At 45.9% G+C, this 20000-nt stretch overlaps 1 protein-coding gene across 1 annotated transcript in view; it reads right to left on the minus strand.

Moving 5' to 3' along the window:
* Positions 1–15827, minus strand: part of exoc3l2b (exocyst complex component 3-like 2b) — a 26451-nt gene extending 10624 nt beyond the window's left edge. The window contains exons 1-5 of the mRNA XM_083680882.1: positions 15680–15827; positions 11123–11599; positions 10211–10437; positions 1276–1954; positions 592–706 (exon numbers count right to left, since the gene is read on the minus strand). Coding sequence (XP_083537008.1) covers positions 592–706; positions 1276–1954; positions 10211–10437; positions 11123–11577 — 1476 coding nt within the window. The 5' untranslated portion in view covers positions 11578–11599; positions 15680–15827. The remainder of the gene's footprint in view (positions 1–591; positions 707–1275; positions 1955–10210; positions 10438–11122; positions 11600–15679) is intronic.
* Between the last annotated feature and the right edge of the window lie 4173 nt (positions 15828–20000).

The raw sequence follows: 20000 nt of genomic DNA on the forward strand, positions 1-20000 counted from the left end.
TGATTGGGCCCGCTGGTTGGACTCCCTTTAGGGTGGACAGGAAGAGCCACTGGTGCACCCTTTCCTCAGGCCAGCAGGGAGACCGGTGGAGGTGGAGGTGGGGGGTTGGGGGTGGGGGGGTGGGCGGTTGAGGGGGGAGAAGGGTGGTACCCTAACCTGACAGAGTTGGAGGGGGGGTGAGGTGAGTGGAGAGGGGGGAGTGGGGGTGGGGGTTGAGGGGTGGAGGGTGGTACCCTACCCTGACAGAGTTGGAGGGGAGGGTTGAGGGGAGTGGAGAGGGGGGAGTGGGGGTGGGGGTTGAGGGGTGGAGGGTGGTACCCTACCCTGACAGAGTTGGAGGGGGGGGTTGAGGGGAGTGGAGGGTGGTGGTGGGGGTGGGGGTGGGGGTGGGGGTTGAGGTGGGTGAAGGGTGGTACCCTACCCTGATAGAGTTGGAGGGGGGGTGGGGGGTTGAGGGGAGTGGAGGGTGGGGGTGGGGGTTGAGGTGGGTGAAGGGTGGTACCCTACCCTGACAGAGTTGGAGGGGGGGTGGGGGGTTGAGGGGAGTGGAGGGTGGGAGGGGAGGTTGAGGGGTGGAGGGTGGTATCCTACCCTGACAGAGTTGAGGCAGTCCAGTTCCAGTTTGTCCACAGTCTCCGATGGCAGCAGAGGGCCGAGCTGGGAGCGGTTGAAAGGTGTGGTCATGCTGACTGTCCCAAGGACGTCCCTACAGCAGGATCACAACACAGAGTCAGTTGCGTATATTCACACAATATCTTCACATTACAAACACGAGACCTGGCCAAGAAAAACTCCAGGCCCTAATGGAGCCATCTAGCCAATGCATCATCCCTTGAAATTTAAATACTGATATTTGCTTCCTAAATTCTGTTAATTTAGCATCATATCATGTATCATAAACCTATACTGCGTGTTGCATTAGTTAACAGGATGATGGGCAATAGAGGAAATATGCATAATCATTAAAATCCTTTGATACAGTAAATTATTATTATTATTATTGTTATTTTTAAGTATTAAGCATTAATGATAAAGAGTAGTAAGTGACCTCTAGTAGAGAACTTGAGTGACCCTGTCCCTAGCTGCATCTCACTCTGCCTGCCTCTATTCCTTCATCTGCCCTGATATGGGAGACCTGGACAAAGGGAAGAAGCCTAATGTCCATCCACAATGTTGCTTTGACCTTCCCTGTCTATTTAGATCAGTGCAAAGGAGGGAGAGGACACAAAGAAAGGAAGCCACTTCGAATATTGAGATCCACCCCCTGTGTCCCACCTGTTGTAGATGTTATACAGCCAGTCCAGGAGAGAGTAGATGTCTGTGATCTGCAGCTGGCCGTCCGTGATGTCCTGCAGCCTGCGGGCCACTGCCTGGTGGTAGCTCTGGGCGTATACCTGGAACGCCTCGTACTCCTCCGGGTACACCGGCACCACATTCCTCTTCACGGCCCCCAGGTCCTCCACCACCCGCGTCCGCACCGTGTCCAGGTAGGCCGCCAGCTCCCCATCCCGGGCCTCCGTCCCCTGGGGCAGGCTCCCAGACGCCGCCTCAGCCACCGCCTCCTTCCATCGCCGCTTCAGCTGCCGGGGCCGTGGTCCCCCTGGGAGGGTGGCCTCGCCCTGGGCCCAGTCCCGGTCCGCCTGCTCCTCCTGTTGCAGCACCTGGATCACAAGGCCCAGGTTGGGCCCAGCCGTGGGGGAGCGGAGGGACTCTCTCACCACATCCCACAGCTCCTTCTGGAGGGCCTCGTAAAGGAGCTCCACATCCTTGGCCTTGCGCCGCCCGCCGTCTTTGCTCCCGGGGCTGGTGAGGTCATCCAGCACAGCGCCACCTGCTGGAGAGGAGGTCAAGGCGGCAGTGGCGATGGCCTCGTTGCACTCCTGCTCCAGCTCCAGGATGTGTGTGTCGGCCAGGAACAGGTCTCTCTTAGTCACCAGCTGATGGATCTCCAGCACTGAGGAGACATAGTGACACAAAACAGCATAATTATAAAGGCTTTTATGTTGATATTATATTCTTGTGGCATAATGTCCAGTTTACTGGTAAACACAACTCTATATAAGACAAAATGCATACAAGTATAGTTTATTTCGTAAAGAAAATTGACACATTGAGTGAACCCCTTAAACATTCTCATATGATACCCTATGCTGTTCCATTACATGAGATAATATGTTCTGTAAATCCCTAAAATACTCAAATGACCATTTGCTGTTCTGTGTTTGCGACGTGTCAATTAGTGTGTTTCCCCATCCAGGTAAAGGCTGAGCCACAGTGCACTTCCGTCACAGGTTCTCACATGGATCCCTATTAGTTCTCAGAGAGAGCCCTGTGCTCCGTGCCTGAGAAGCAGATGTGTGTTGTTCTCTTTGGCTGGCTGTCTCCGGGGTGAGCCAAGCCTCTGGAGGTGGAGGAGTTTCATCTCTTCTTCTGTTGCACACTTCAAAGACCCCGTCAAAGAGCAAGACATAAAGCCAGACATAAATTATCATAGATTCCCACAGAATGACTAATTAAGTGTCCAAGCGTCCTTTTATTGACACCATTCCATCAGATTGGTGGCCTCTACGTGGTCAACATACTGTAGCGGCTCTCTGAGGAAGAGTTACCAGGGAGCCATAGAGGGGTGCAGTCTCACGCCCTGGCAGCACGTTCCGGACCAGCAACTAAGAACTGATCAGCAGATCCGCCAGAGAGGCTTGAAGGACCAGTTGTTTCTTTTGAATGAAATATTTGACTGTTTGAATTGTGTCTTCGTGTGATTCCGAACAAGCTCTCATACAATCGCACTTCAAATTGTACTCTAGATGAAGGAATAACCCCTAAAAAAATGTGCCCCTCCACTTTTCAGCACCAATTATAATTCATCATAGATTCAATTATAGAGAAGCAACTCATACATCGTCATGGATTGCCACAGAATGACCAATCATGTGTGCCTTTGATGCGATTCCACCACATTGGGGCCTCTTTCATACACTCAGGGATAGTTAGGAGAGAGCTGTTCCTGTACAGTCACATCACATACAGTACTATATTACATCAGATTGGTGAAATGGGCTTTCCAGTGAAACTATACAGTATCCTGGCTCCAGAGAGACTTCCCTTAAGTGCATAATACAGATGCTAGAACCCGGCCTCGCCCACTGAGGTGATCTCACGGCTCACTCTGATGCCGTCAGAGAGAGAGAGAGAGAGAGAGAGAAAGGGTTTAAATCAGTCATAAAACCAGTTGACCAGTTCCCATTGAAATCACCAGACACTCCACTCTGACATCACCTCTAAGCCTCTAGGCGAAGCTAGATATCCGTCAGAAACCCACCAGAGGACCAGACTGTACTTACTGTAGTGTCTGCCAACCCTTTAACATTCAGTTCTCAGGGAAGTTAGTGGTATTTCTTATGTCTGAATGTAATCGGCTTACATCAGGATCTTTTTCACATCATCCTACTCACTAAAAGTTAAATGTAACTAGCTTTTGTAACTGAAGATGCTGTGCAAATCACAGACGATTTAATCAGCAAAGTTCATCATCATTTGTGACCAAACTATCCACTGTTTGACAATGCTATGTTAAAACAAAATCACTCTTTCATACGAATGCATACTTTATGCCCATATTAGATTTGGCTTGTACAGTAAAATGTTTTGATTCTACTTTTTAGCTGGCATTCAATTCCACTCTATGCCTTGGTCCCATAGACATGTATGCTGTTATGGCCGTCAGAGTAAAGTTGACTGAGCATTCACCTAATGGCAAAGTACACTTGTTGATTAACTTCTAGGTTATGGGAGTTGGCAGGCAATCCTATACACATTCTTGAGCGTGGCGGAAGGTAACAAAAGCTGAAGTTCAATTTCTAAAAGCCCATCAGGATAAATGGGGAATGGTCTCAAAGTCTCAGTTGTACATTAACTCACCGATCCAAAGATCACTTAACAAGAACACTCCCAACACCTAAAGTCAAAATGTAGATAAAATAACTTTTTATAAAGAAATCAATCAGACCTAAAGAGCTATAATTAGCGGATGACTGAATTAGCATCGCACAGTTTAGTTTCAACCTCTCGCAAACAATGCCATGGTAACGGTTTGTATGCTAACTTTAAAAGTATGCTGTGTTGTGTTATATGGGTTCAAATCTAGCCAGGCAGACAAGGGTCAACCCTGTTACATATAGGCCAACATTGATTGTGCATAATATGTCAACATATTGGAATGTGGAATGTACGTGTAAAATGCACTGGATCTGAAAAAGGTCATTGAAATACTGTGTTTTTTCTCTCAGTGTTTGGAGATCCCTGTCCCTGCAGCCCAGTATGATGACTGAAGCATTAGAGCAGGACTGGCAGGAGGCTGTAAGACGCAAAGCAGAACACAGCTATCACTTGTGTTGACTGTTTGCTAGTGAATGGGGCTGCTGTGTGTCACTATGCATCATGTTGCCTTCATTGCTGTATATGTCAGTGAATATAGAACTCCCCACCGTCCCCAGCGGCCCATCGTACCGAAACACATTTCACCAACCTTGGTTGTGTGACAATAAAAGACAATCTTGTATCTTGAATCTCAGCATCAGGTGTCAAACTCAATAACAGTCCCAACCTCTCTGCCTATAAGTCATCCGCCTATTGGCTCCTCCAAGAGCAGTAGGGTTGCAATTACATACTGTTCTCTCAGGCAACGCAGCCAGGCAGGAAATGATGTAATTTCCTCCTCCTCCAGTGGCGTTTGTGACTGAACACAACGACCCCAGGAAGGAGGGTAGGCGGGCGGGCGGGTGACACCACTTTGGGGATTCTCTTATAGGCCCGTGGAGCAGATCGCACCACCGCGAGCAAAGGCACACCACAAATCAGCTGTGATAACAGCAGCCCCCATCTCTGTCCAGAGCTCCGCGGGGGTCCCAGGGGTCCTTCCAGGGCTGGTCGCTGAGTTGCCCATTTTGTTTTTTCCCATAAAGGAACTCAGTTAATTTTTTTTCTTTCGTAAGGGACAGAGAGGATGCGGGGGCGCTCAGCTGCCGCCTCCCTCTTCCGTCTCTGTCCCCCTCGAGGAAGAAACGGAGCGCCTGCCCTGTGGCCACAGCACCGCCCCAACCCCCCCTCCCCCAACCCCCACCTCCCCAAGCCCCCCCCCAACCCCCCCTACTAAATCCACCCCCCCCCAACACACAGTCATGGCCAGAGGCCCTGTGCCAACCCCCCTCCCCATCCCCCCTCCTCAACCCCCCCTACTAAATCCCCCCCCCCACACCCCCCCCCAACCCCCCCACCCCAACACACCTCCCCAACACACCACCATGGCCACTGAGTCCCTGTGCCAACTTTGCGGACATCTACATATAAAGCACAATGCAGTCAGTCAGACACGTCTCCTTTCAAAAGAGTGGGAGGTGGAAAAATGAATGTTCTTCCCTTGTGACAGACAGGGACACTACCTCCACACGACGGTCCCCTCCTCCACCCAAGGGGTCATGCGTCACAGAAGGGAGGCGGTGACGCGTAGATATGTCATAGTAACGAGACGTTTAACAAGGTCATAACAAGGTAACACGTCTGAAGGGCGTTCCAAATACAAATGCTAATAAAACTAGCCTAGCACAATGGGCATAGTGGTGTTAATCCTCCTGGTGCTACTATATCCATCAGGGTGTGACCACATCAGACCCCCGCTGGGACAATTAGGATACCGTGCCTCGGTTAGCCCCAAAGCCTTGAGGTCAGAGGTCAACGGCTCTGCTCACGCTTTCAACCAGATGGTAATGTATCCCCCTCAGCACAGTTTTGACTGCATATATCCAAGATTGAATTAAAAGCACAGATGATTGACCTCAGCCTGGAATGGGTAGTTCCACAGGTGCTTAGCGAAGCTAGACAGAAGCAGGGGGAACACTGGTCTTTTGTTCCACTTAGAACCCTGTTAGCCTGCCATAAGGAACACACTCCGATAACGTAAAGACATGTGGCTACACCCTTCCCCAGCACAAACCACAAAAATGCTTATGCTGCTAGGGGCCGCCTATGGGATCTGAATTGAATTATGTAACTTTACCTTCAGGAATTGAAGGAAGGACACCCAAAAAAATCATGCTTTTCCATTCCAAAAAGGATTGAAAGAAAACCTGTACTTGAGCAAAAGCCACTGACTAAGCAAGATAAGTTGATTTTTGTTCTCTACTCAAATTATGCCGGGTCAGAATGCACCTGCAAGACTGCCACCAAGACCCTCTACAGTCATGCTGCTCCGAGCTTCACACAGGAGGATATTGTCTGAGGGTGCTAAGCATGAAGAGAAATATGAGCCTTCCTTCTCTGACCATGAAAAAAAAAAAGATTCTCTGTCCAATGAACTCACAGCAGCTAGCTTATCATGCTGCCCTTACCTGTGTCTAAGCTTCACCCCCCCCCCCCCCCCACCAAAACCCCAGCCATCACCTCTACACTGTCAGGGCTCTGGTTGGAAGTATAGTGGCCCTCATTTGTCAAACCAGTATACGCAAAAAGCAGATTACATGTTCCTCTCCTGTCTTGTCTTGGCAGGTTGGCTTCATATCTCATCATCAGCGTGTCTGGGGCAGATTAAATCAATTAAGAACCTCCAGAAGTAAAATCCAACAAAAAGATGCACGCACGCACGCACGCACGCACGCACGCACGCACGCACGCACGCACGCACACGCACACACACACACACACACACACACTTCAACCTCCCTTGCAGACACAGCTGGTTCAAACCCCCGTCCCCCCCCCATCCCCAAACTTCAGCCACAATAAAGCAGAGGCGTTTTATCTGTCCTGAGAAGGCCTTGGGTCCTGGGGCAGGGCTCCATCCAGGTCCCTCTGGAGAGTATTGACATGACATGGTGGCCTCCATCTATAAGTGACAGCAGCAGTGGCCTCCTCCCAGGCCACTCCCTTCAGCAGAGGGCGACGCCCAAGAAAGCCTGGGACTGATCACATTCACTCATCCCAAGAATAAGCAATGCCAATGATCAGTCAGCCTCCTCTCTCTCCTCATTGCTTTAGACAGTCATCTGACATATGAAATGTGAAACATATGAAATGGAAAACATATGAAATGTGCTCTCCTTCTGTTTCAACTGTGGCAGAAAAAGAGACTCTGCTCCTTATGTGACGATACATGAATTTAACTCACTGATTGCTCGTTCTATTTCAATCTGCTGCCACAATTAAGTCACTTTACAGGTTAAACACGTATGAAGACACATTACACTTTAAACACCTCACTTTTAGAGCAAGGGCAAACGCACATGATCATATGTTTGACATACTTATCTGTGCTTGATTGTGTTTGCCTGGTGCAACTGAACCAATGGAATAGTCCCATAAGTGCTAATCCCGCCCCTCTGGCACTCCAGGCAGACTCAATTAAATGCTCAAAGCATTTGAAAGGATTATTCTATGATTTGAGCCATGTCTGGATCATACACATGAGACAGCAGACCAGCAAGTGTTTCAAGGTCATATTTGGAAAATAGGCACTAGGAAGCAATGTGTACATGATCACCGCTAAAAACACTCATTTGTTGCTAGGATACCCAACATGGATACTGTTTCTACAGACCTCAGCCAGTGGCAGTTATGGCTTTATGGACCAGGGACCTTAGTGTTGTAAAATGGCTGGCCCTGGAAATCATTCACTAAGGCCCACAGCCTCCTTATCAAGGTGCTCAAATGCCGTCTGTGCCGCAATTAGCTATAAACCAAATGAGGGTCCACCCTACAGATCAAAGGATATGACACACACAGACAGGCTGGGTCTGTAGCAAGGTCACTAGAGAGGGACTGTGTCATAGGTGGCCCTACAGAAGCCTGGTTAGGACAAGGGGCCTGAGGGCTGGGTCATATGTTGTAATCTGACCTCAAGAGTTGAATACCTGGGGCAAGGTTGCCACCCTCATGGGGTAGAAGACAGAAGGGAAATTCCAGTGGTGAGGTCGCTGGGAAGCTTTGTACCCTTTGACAATATTATACTGTTTTACTGTACTCTCAAGGCGCAGAGGGGAAATTTGAGTGAACCTGTGTTTCCTTTATTTTAACCTCTCATGTCTATATCAGACCTGGGTAGAATAAACATATTTGAAATACTTACTTACTTGAAATACTAGTTTGCCTGACGCAATGGAACCATTGGTATGACTCCAAGCTAAAGCTGACAAGCTGACTCAAAGCTAAATGAAGCACATGTTTAAGACATTTTGAGCCAGGTCTGGCCTCTATTCTATTCACCTTTGTAGTTTGAAACATTTAGTTTCAGAATACTGCAACTAATTTGTTGCCAAATACAATTTGTTCAAGGGACCCAGAGAGTTCTTCGCTGAAGTAGTTTGCAAACAGTTGGAGAAGTCACTCACATTCTATTAGCGTGGTATTTCCTGACACTTGAGCACAGCAATGCAGCCCTACTTAACGGGAACACTTTGTTTTCTTTATGTAATGAATGGCACAATCCTGATAGCCACAAACACACACACTGTCTGCTCTTTTATCTCTTAGGCTTTAGTACCAGTGCAGAAACAAAGCCTAAACAAAACGTTTCCATGTTACAACAGTTTTTGCTAATACACAATATGTGTACACATAAACAATGTGTAATGTGTGTGTGTGTGTGTGTGTGTGTGTGTGTGTGCACGTGTGCGTGTGCGTGTGCGTGTATGTGTGTGTGTATGTGCGTGAGTGTGTGTGTGTGTGCGTGCGTACCACGGCACCAAAGCTTGTGCTGACAGCTGAGAGAACAAAGAATGCCAGAGGGTGTTTAACCCCCCCTCCCGAACAAACAGAGAGAAATAAACAAATAAAACGCAGCTAAGTTGTGTGGGTCAGATGAAGAGTTCACCACCAGAAATAACACACATGGCTGAAACCACACATTTGGGGCATTAATCCCATTCCCCACACTAGATCTCTATTTCATCGCACTCCATACTTCACTCATGTATGGTGACATAGAGGTGTAATGCTATCATGCTTTGACAACCCATATGTCCCAGATTCTGTCTTGCCTGACGCAACAGACCCTTGTAGTGCAGGTCAAAATGGCGCCCGTATAGAGAAGCAGGATCTATGCTTATATAAAGAGTCAGAATGCGTGACTTGTGCTGGGGCTATAACAATCGAAGCATTAACTCAACAGCACATAAACAGTATGCCAGTGACATTTGAGCGTGATCCAATGGTATTTTAAATCCTGAGGAATCATCGCTTACTAAAAGGACATCTACACAAAGAGTAAACTTGTCTGATTCAGATTTCTCAGCACTTCATAATGCGCCTGTTTTCTGTTTGCATGGTCCAGGGCACTGTGTATTTGGTAAACAAGGCTAGTGGCCAGCGGCTGTTTCTACCAGCATTGGCCTTAACTCTAGTCCCCAGAGAGGCAGGCTGGGTAGAGTGATGGAAACTCACCTGGGTCTGCTGACATTGCTGATAGTAAAATACCAGCACTTAAATTATTTTTCAATGGTTACATACTGTGCAGTGGTTGTTTGCCAATCATCAAAGCTTGGTAAACAATGTTTGGACACCTGCCATTTTGGTCCAGGTGCTTGAAAGTACAGGCAAGCACACTGGTATTCTGTAATACCAGACATGACTGTGGGGAACCCTGTTGTGGGAATGACGGCATGGTCTTCGTGGCCTAGTTGGACCCAGTCCCCTCCTCTCTATCCCACCAACATCTTTCTTCCATTGTCCACCGAGGAGCCAAAAATAGCCCAGACACTGGAACATTGATAACATCATCTCTGTTGTGTAAATAGTAGCATACTGTACTGCAGGGATTATGACAGGAATGACTGGGATAGGGGAGAGACGTAAAGGTCACGGTTCTAGGACCTGGGACACTCATTATGGTTGAGGTGTGTTCTTCAATTGCCCCTCCTCCCTCCTTGGAAAACCTTGCACATCATAATCAGCACTCAACACATCTGTGTTGGCTAGCGATCCATCGGATAGACCTGTCAGCAACATCCCAGAGCTTGTCCACCGCAAAGAGGCTGAGAAACCCTGGACTGTCTGAGTAACTCCGTGCCACACTGATACCCTTTACACACTACTCAAATTGAGGCGAGCCAACCTGTGCTGTGCTGGCCTCATCAACAACCAAAGTTGCTGGAACTTTGCCGGGAAGGACAATGTGAAAAGAACATATCCAAGCCGGTCCAGTTGGGTTTGTGTCCATTACCTGAGAGGGGCTCCCTGGGCTTCACCTCCTCCACCAGCTCCTCCACCGTGTCTTCCTCGGGTCCCTGGGATGAGTGGTCCGCCATGGACTCCCTCTTCAGTTTGCCCAGACCGACCATCTTCATAAAGGATACCCGGCGGCTGGAGGAGTCGCCCTCACTCTCTGAACACAGCTCTCCGTTGGGCAGGCTCTCCTTCCGGAGACTCTCCCTGCATTTGCCCGCAAATCTGTAGAGCAGAGGGAGTTTTAAGGATTGAGGGCTTTAAAGGGATAGTTCACCCAAATGATGAAGTGATTTATTTGTTTCCTTAACCTGAAAGCAGAAGGAGATGGCCCAAATCATCCGAAATTCTCTGAAAAGACTCAAAGACTTGATCTAAATGACTTAGGAAATTAATTTTGGATCAACACTACATTACAACACTACTTCTCGTTTTTGGTGAGAAAATGGCACTATTAGCAGAATTTAGTAGTGGCTACATAAAAAATGTAACTCTGTCCTTGTTCATAGACTGCTGACAAGGCAAGGGAACACTTAGGGGGATGGTTTGCGATGCCAGATCTACTGAAGCACTTGGAGCTTGAAGCTCTTTCGCAATCTAAGATGAGATCTTAGCTGTGCTGAACACATGACAGTGCAAACACCAGCATTGAGTCATCAGTCCAGCATCAGTCTTGTATTGCATTGTTATGCCCAATAGGAAGAGACAAATGGTTAACCTAACTTTCATACTGATCGTTGCCATACTGATCAGATTCGATGCGATCTCTCACAATCTCATATTTAATCAGGGGTTTGATGAGGTAAAGAACACCTTTATGACTTCCATAGACAATAAGACCCCCCCAATCCACCCCTTAAACACCTCTCCTCCACTACCCTCCACCTCTCTCTGCCCACTCCCGCCGTACCTGAGAAGGCTTCCCTCAGAGCTCCTCCGGCCTTTCTTCTTCCTCTCCGAGGGGGAGGGGGTGCCCACTAGGGACCCCTGGGGGGATGGGGTGGCGGTGCCCTTGCTGCGGCCTGACATGCGGAGCCCCTTGCCCAACTTGCCCAGAGTCTTCAGCGGGGAGACGCCGCGTATGCGGTCCAATGTGCCCTTGAAGGAGCCCTTCCCTGATCCCACCCTCTTCACCTCGTTGGCCTCGTTCTCATCCTCCTCATCCTCAAAGGGGTTGCGGTCGCCGGGTGTGCCACCGTCCAGGAGTGAGCGCTCATTCCCCGGGGCCCAGTCCTTGTTGTCGCTGGGCGAGTCCCCGAAGGGGCTGTGGTTGAGGCTCATCTTGCGGAGGATAAGCTTGTTCTCCAGATCCCCGTTCACCCTGCCTCCCTTCAGCCTCGCTGGAATGTTCTTAAGGATGGGCATGCTTGCACTCGGGGGTTAAACTCTGAGGAACACAGATGGAGTGGGGAGAGAGAGAAAGAGAGAGAGAGAGGTTACAGAGACTTTACAGTTAAGGTTGTCATCACAATTATACTTACTAACCACAGAGAACATGGTACACTACTGATGCATCAAATATATAGTCTCGCAATCTAGTACTTCCATTGCTTCTTTTTATTGAATCAACGTTTTGCTTTAAATCAATTCAACTTTTATTCAATGGGAAGCATAGGGACTAATCGATTGTGTGACTCTTTCATTAATCTGCATCTCACTTAACAATGTTGGGTGTGTGTATTGTACTCTATAGATGTGTGTAATGATTAATGACCTTTATTGACCCAATCATTTGTTGTCCAACCAATTCCTCCCATAAAATTGGGCTGGAATGAATCGCATAATGTCACACACCTGTCTTTGTTCACTTTATTGCCTGATAAGATATCTTCTGACACAGCTGACATGGACAGTTACTGATTCGTATCGTTTTTCCGTGGTAAAACATTAACAGGAAACACTTCTAAACAGAACCAGGCTGACAGGTTCCAATGGTGAAAGGTAGCTGTGACTGGACGCACCATCTTGGTCATTATGGTCTAGCAGTGACTGGGGGTTCAGGTTCTGGGACATCACACATTAGCTTTCAGATTGCCATTCAACTTGTTTACTGGTACGCATTACAGTCTTTGATGCCCCTTGACCCTTTCCAAGAAAACATGTTTGTCCCTCAGCATGGACTTCCTGTCATACTAAGCGAGCATGCTGGGATATTTACGGCTGGTGACAGTTGGAAGGGACAACGCTGAATCACTTCCACCTTGTGTGTGTGTGTGTGTGTGTGTGTGTGTGTGTGTGTGTGTGTGTGTGTGTGTGTGTGTGTGTGTGTGTGTGTGTGTGCCCGCGGTTCATAAACTATGGGAGAACGATAGATACAGTTATTTTGGTACCTCGGACAGAGAGAAATTGAAAGAGGCACATTGGGAAAAGTCCTGAAGTGATCGATGTACAGTGTACACTGTAGCTCATCTGTCACAACGGTCTACAGTACCTATACTGATCTGGATCATCATCAATAAATAATGATCTGTAATTATAACATATAATAACTGATCTACATCAATAAAAGGTGAGTAAATAATGAACAAACTCGAACATCATGATAGATAATGTGGAAAGCTCTCAGAGGTAACCGCCCATCTGCAAACACATTCCACATCAGATACAAAATGACCCGATATAGGCTATGATGTTTTTACGATAACTTGATTTGTGCATATCCAGACACAAATTATGATCAGCGTGTTTTAAATTCCTAAAGAGGACCTATTGTTTAGTGGCTTCCTAAGTGTTTTTGAATGACAATGCATCTGGATGGCTTTTCCTTATGGGTGGCTGAGCATTGAAGGTTTCCCCCTGTGCAATCAGAGAGCCAGTCTCCTCAGGGGGAAACACACTGAGAATGTTATGATACAGTCAGAGGCTTTATTAAGGTTCTTTCTCCCCTGTCACCAGCTGTCGGTTTTCCACAAATAAAGATACTTTGTTACTTGTGGATGAACAAAAATATTGTTCATTTTCCCAATGGAATAAAAAAATATATATATTTTGTTAACTTTGAATTTCTTTCTCTCCTTTTCATCACTGTTGTTTTTTCTGGTCAGAACCATCTACTTCATCTACAAGGTGTCTGTGTTCCACAAGAGTGCAAGGTTTGTTATTTTGTCTAAAAGCTGCCCTTGTCCAGACAGTATCCAGGTAGCTGGCTCCCTTGGATGCAATCATGGGGCAAAGGAAACTGATAGAACTGATACACTAAAGACAGCTCACGGAAAGGGATGTTATGCTGAGACTTGCCCCTTCATTTTAATCTGCAGCATGGAAAAGCACATTCAATGACCATCATGCAATGGCTATATGAGTTACAGGGATGAAATAGGCCTTTTTATACATAAGCATGCTTATAAATGTGTTATTACACCTTTAGTATGACACATAATACATTTAGAATCCCACAAGACTGTGTTTGGTTCAATGTCATGACTTGCAAAAAGAAAACACATACAGGCAAACAGGAAGCAAGTCCAACTAGCGGCATGACCATAAGGAAATGAAAAAGTTATCTAGTAGTTCCGCAACGCAAATGATATCCTTGAGCTTAGCTGGAAAGCACAGAGCCCCACAGACAATGGCTTTATAATTTTTTGACATTCCCAATGCTAGAGCTGCCTGTTGACAAATGGTGTTATTCAAGGATGTGGTGTTGCAGACAGTTTGTGATAACAGTTAATATTTCAGGGATAGGCTCAGTATAGACAAGTAGCTGATAAGTGGTCTCGCAAACAGCCTGTTTGTCTGTCCATGAACACACCTCTCCATCCACTCAGCTACTGAAGCCACATTGAAATTCCTGGTCTAATTATAACTTCATCAAGCCCATTATGAAACAGTGGGTTAGATCAATGGGTAAGATAAGGGGACCACTTTCCCAGACTAACAACACTTCCTGTCTCGTCCAGCAGGTAGAGGACAAAGGGACAGGTCCTCTGGTCTTACCCTCCCCCTTTTTTGACTACAAATATCAACACAAACAGTAACACCCTCTTCCATCTGATGTCCTGAACATGGAGCTGTCTATGGATTCATCTGCTATTTGTAGTTCTTGAGACAAACAAAACAACAGCACAGAAGATGATTGCGTTGTTGCTTTAACCTGAACTTATTAAAAGGCTTGACTTGGTCCACAGTCCCCACTCTCCAGACATCTTGTCTCTGAGGGAAGGTCGGAGAGGAGAACGTGTGGGCATGGTAGAGTCTGTTGTCAAGATGTGGCAGATATAGACAGGGATCCACTCCGGCTGCATCCTGGCCCTAGGCCACTCACTAAAGCCAGTGGAGAGGCCCAATACTGTTGGAAGGGTCCCAACTATGCTCTTCTGTAATTTTCTGTAATTTTCCTTGAGGCTAGATTCTGTCCTAGGTGTGAGGAGGCTGGTGACTGGGGGTGTGCATAAATAGAATGGTTAGTTGTATTGTCAATGGAGAATATACCTATAGTTGGGATAGGTTCATTGCAAAGGCAATGAGAGATACATGCTCAATGCTTTAATGGATCTGACACCTCATAATTGTATATTCTAGAGGTTACTGAATCAGCAGGTGATTTTGTCCTTTAAGTGTCCTTGGTGTCCTAGATTTTCCTTTCAATAACGACCTCCAAATCTCAGTGTTATATTTAAAAATAAGCTCCTGCAGCGCATCAGTCATCAGGCTCATATTAAGGGATGTAGCCAAGCAGCAAGGCAATATACGGTCCCACCAGCACACTGGTCAGACACACAGCCCATACGCCCTGCCATAAGACTTCCTCAACTTTTGTGTTTTTTTCCATGACACGTCCTTTATTTCAACCATATTGGGTCATCAATCGTTAACTGTTTCCTAGTAGACCAATGTCTAAAGGCACAGAGCTGGTTTGGAGCAGATCTACCATAGGGAGGGGGCATGCCCCCCCCCCCCAACAAAGAAGTGAAAGTTATGCTATTTTCTTCAGCAGGAAGGAAAAAATGTCACAGTCAGCTCATTCGGAGCTCAATTCTCAAGAGAGGCTAGAGCAGTAAGTTATGGGTTTTTCAGGAAAAACCACACAGAAAAAAGATGATGTATTAACTGATCAGAAAAGTCTCTCAGGCTCAACCCTGAGCTTGGCTGCTCTCTTCATTTCAAGCATTTGCAATTGATTAAGGAATGCATTTTCAGCAGATTAACATGACATAAATTGCAGATTGCCATGGTGCAATAAAAAAACAATGACATTTAGGCTCCTGACACTAATTTCAGATCATGTCCATTTTAAGAAAGACCCTAAAATTGTATGATTATATTTGATGGTACAGAAACACAAAAGCTATAAAAAGTGTTTACAAAATAGGCTGGTTACGTTTTGTTCCACATAGCCCAAGTCTATTTGCAAAACATAACCTAATAACTGCCTTGTCAATGTCATAATTGTCAGTACCTATAGGTAGCCTATCAGTCACTGGATGATCAATAATTAATTGACAAATTCACAGATTCATTGACTTACGTGATTCATTTTGGTTTCTGCTCAAAACATGCACCAAAAAAGAAGTACAATTCTAGAGCCCGTCTGATCTGAAACCAGTGAAAACGCTGTCTCAGGTGAGAGCAACCACCGCACTACGGAGGTTTCCAACCAAGTCTCAAGTCTTTATGTTAGTGGGCTGGCTTGGAGACGACTCGTCTGTCGCCGTCATACGCTACAGCCGAACTAGTAACGACGTAGACGTAGACTATCGCCTCATCATCAGCTCATCGTTCACTTCACTAACCGCACAGTCAAATTCACTGCACTTTGAACATCCTAACCAATACGTCACACTCTGCGATAAAAATTATAATCTTTACGGTTCATGGTGGTGTGTACACACTGCATTGTGTGCAATTGTCACATTCCAACTTTTAAAGCTACACTATGGAATTCTAAATGCAAAATAGAAAGGGACATTTCAGTTGAGTCGTCATATGGTTGCTCAACTGACAAAAAGTGTAATGGTAGTGGGAGAAGATTATATAGTGAGATAATTCTATGGAATATCTTCAAGTAAGATCAATACGCTTTTGTTGACCATTAAAACCCGTGTTGAGTTGTACAATATGAACATTATCAAAACTATTTCTTCTGTGTTCTTAATTTAGAGTTTTCTAAACATTATAAAGTTGGAATTATAAGAATTATAAGAATTGCAAAGGGCCTGGGGGTAGTTCAGTGTAGTGAGAGTATAATCTTCTATCTATAAGTACATTTAACCTTAAATTACAGTGCCTTCAGTAAGTATTACCCCCCTGGACTTGTTGCTGTCTCAAAATGCTTTTCCAAAATGTTGGGCGTGGACATTATTTCTGACTTTTAAGGGGACCCCTTTTGGCTCAAGAGCACCCCTAGTGGCAACATCTTCAATGATGTTTTCATCAGCCAATTTCAACAAGACTGGCAAGGAAAGCAAAACAGCCAATATTGATAGCGCTTTACTTTACAAAAAAATATATTTTTGAGTCTATTTGTCATCCATCCACTGTTGATATGGTCCCAAAAATCATAATGGTGTGCATACATGCCTCATAGATATCCTAATAACATGCTTATATTTACTTCCTGGAAAAGGGAGATGATGATGTGTATTACAACTCATAGAACGCTATAAGAATGTTATAAGAATGTTATTGAAGATGGCAATGTCCAGTCATGCCGTTTCCCAGCCTCATGCGCCACTCGCAATCTCTTATATGAATCCATCGACAGGTCACTATTATTTATTCTTAGTTATTCTGTCATTATCAGTGGGTTCACTAAAGTGAACCTTGTGCATTCTGCACAGAATACGTCACTTATTGGTTTCACAATACCAATGGTCCCCAGCATGTGCTGACAGAGGAGGAGATCACTCACTCTTGAAAGACAATTGAAATTGTGTGCAAGTGCGTCACGACGGGATACATTTCAATCGACATTTCAATCGACAAACACCCTTGTTTTCCTCTGCTTTCTGACACTCGGTCTTAGTCTAAACATGAAGAAGTCTGTTTGCCCCTTGGAGGCTGGAAGTATGGTAAACAGTTGGGAAAAGCTCAGCCGCTGGTGTATAAACAAAGGATGGGGCGCGAGAGTGCCCTTACGGCCTGTCTGACCTACAACGCCATCTTAACATTCCAGTCAGCGCTGAGCTCTGAAACAAAGGTCAAGGAGGCCATACCAAGAACGGCTGATTATACAAATGTTATACAAATATTAGTCTCCATTGAGGGTGTACTTAGGATTTTGGAGAAGCAATGATAAAGAAGAGTCACCAGGTGGGATTTACAACCACCTCCAAACAATCCTTACACACACACACACACACACACACACACACACACACACACACACACACACACACACACACACACACACACACACACACACACACACACACACACACACACACACACACACACACACACACACACACACACATTTTTAAAAGATTTTAAATACTTTTTGAACCCAGATCTGGTTTGCCTGGTTTGCTTTCCCTCTGGGTGCCTCTTCCCCTGTGTCTGCTCCCTAAACACCCTGCTAATCTACCAAGCCTGGCACCCACCATGTGAGACACTGTGAGGACACCACTGGCTTGTTCCTGTTGATTGCCACGGGGGTGGCGAGAGGGACAGGAAACAAGACCCAAAGTGAATAAAGAGTCCCCATTCCGCTGTGTGTGCCTTGGCATCTATATAGAGGAAGCTGTATTTGGAGTGTACAGTATTTCAGGCTTTGGGGAACAGGAAATAGCACTGCATAACATGATGACTTCTTCATTGTTGTGTGTGTTTTCTCTCTCTTCATCCCCCAAGTTGTCATCAAAGTTCACTTTGGCACAGTTTCAAATGTTTCTCAACCACCCCCCAGCAGGCAAGCTGGTTCATGTTCAATTATGTAAAGATTATGCACAAAGGTTGCTTGAATGTAAAACAGAACAACATTGCAACACCAACAGAGAACAATACTAATTTCTGAGCCAGCTGTGCACAACAACAAAACCTGTCAACATAGAAGAAAAAAAGAATCCATTTGATAAATGCACAGGAAACATTTGACTTCAGATAAGCCTAAACATACTAAAAAACATGTAGTTTAAAACCATTTTGTCCACAGAAGCGCAGGTTTTGGGTGTTACTACAAAACCACAGACCGCTGGCCCTTGAATGACTGCCAAACCACGTAACACTGAATGCCCACTCTGGACTCTCTCATGCAGCTGGGACAAAGCACGGGCATGGCTGCTCTGGATGAATGACTATGACTCATCAACACAATGATTTGCTTCTCGATTCACATTCAGCAACGCATTCAGAATTTCTGAGTTTCAGTCACTTTTTTACTGACTACGCCTCATATCGAGAAAACGTCCTTGTTTGTCGCCATGATTGTGTAACCCTCCCTGAGGCAGCGCTCTCACCTGTGTGTGAGGCCATCCTCGGGTGCTCCAATCACAGCCTGCCTGCATCCTGCACCGCTCACCCCGCACAGCTGTCTCGGAAGCCCCCTATGAGAACCTCCCTCACCCCTCGCTGAATGAAGGGCCCCTTATCGTGCCCCTGGTTCATTGCTCTCAGTGCATCAATCTGTCCCTGGTCCACTCACACACACCCAGCCAGCAGAACAGGAGGAATAAGGGGTTATCCTATCTGCACTGACTGCAGTAGGTAGCATCCTATCTAGGGTGAGGATGAACGTCAGATAGGCTCATTCCGGAACTTTCATAGGTCCGTAGGGTTCTGACTCAGGTTCTAATTCAGGTACGGTACACGGCAGAGGAAGATGTCACTCAGCGGGTGTAGACTGGAGGAAACAGGAGATATACAGCGCACGTCTGTAGCTATCCTGCAGAACTGTTCACATCAACGTGTGGACTGAACTGATATGACTCTCGAACATGGTTATGAACAGTAGATTTCTTTCTCTCTCTTTCATAACCTCTTTCTCTCTCTCTCTCTCTCTCTCTCTCTTCCTCAGCTTGTCCTTCCTGCTTTAAAGCCTTTCAGTCATGACAGTGGTTGTGCTGACCTTGGCAGCGTGACCGTTATATCCTGGACCTGGCAGCCACCGCTGTCCCCTACATGTTCATCATATATCACAGACTGGTGGAGATGTTTGTTGTTTGTCCTTTGTCCTTTCTCCAATTAAATAAACATTTTATCTTGAAAATGTGTCTAGGCACTTCATATTGTTTTTTCTTTCTACATGGCTGTTATGACTAATGTACAGTAGGGTACTACTCTAGTACAGTAGAGTACTACTCTAGTACAGTTCTGTACTCTTTACTGACTACACCATGGCTGTTATGACTCTAGTACAGTAGAGTAATACAGATTACTACTCCAGTACAGTAGAGTACTACTCTAGTACAGTAGAGTACTCTTTATTGACTACACCATGTAACATCAGGCTCAACTTGAATTCATATTTGATTCAAATGTTTCAAGTTCGGGTGGTCAGGTCATTCAATGGTGATAAATACTGTATAAATACTACTATATAAATACTGTATAAATACTACTGCATAAATACTACTGAATAAATACGGTATAAATACTACTGAATAAATGTGACTGTGTGTAAGCACTCATACAGTAAGCTACTGTATGATTCATCATCAGGAGACCTACAGGGTATCAGGTTCTCATTGTTGCTGTATTTTCTGGTGGCGCATCGTTATTTCCCTGTGACTGGAGTGGACGTGCGTCACTAATGGGATAAACAACCCAAACGAGCGGGGATTCCCTGACCAGCATACAGATAATGATCCATGAATCATGATACTGTTACAGGGCCAACACTGGACCTCTGC

Source organism: Argentina silus (genome assembly GCF_951799395.1).
Source record: "Argentina silus genome assembly, chromosome: 11".
Lineage (NCBI taxonomy): Eukaryota > Metazoa > Chordata > Actinopteri > Argentiniformes > Argentinidae > Argentina > Argentina silus.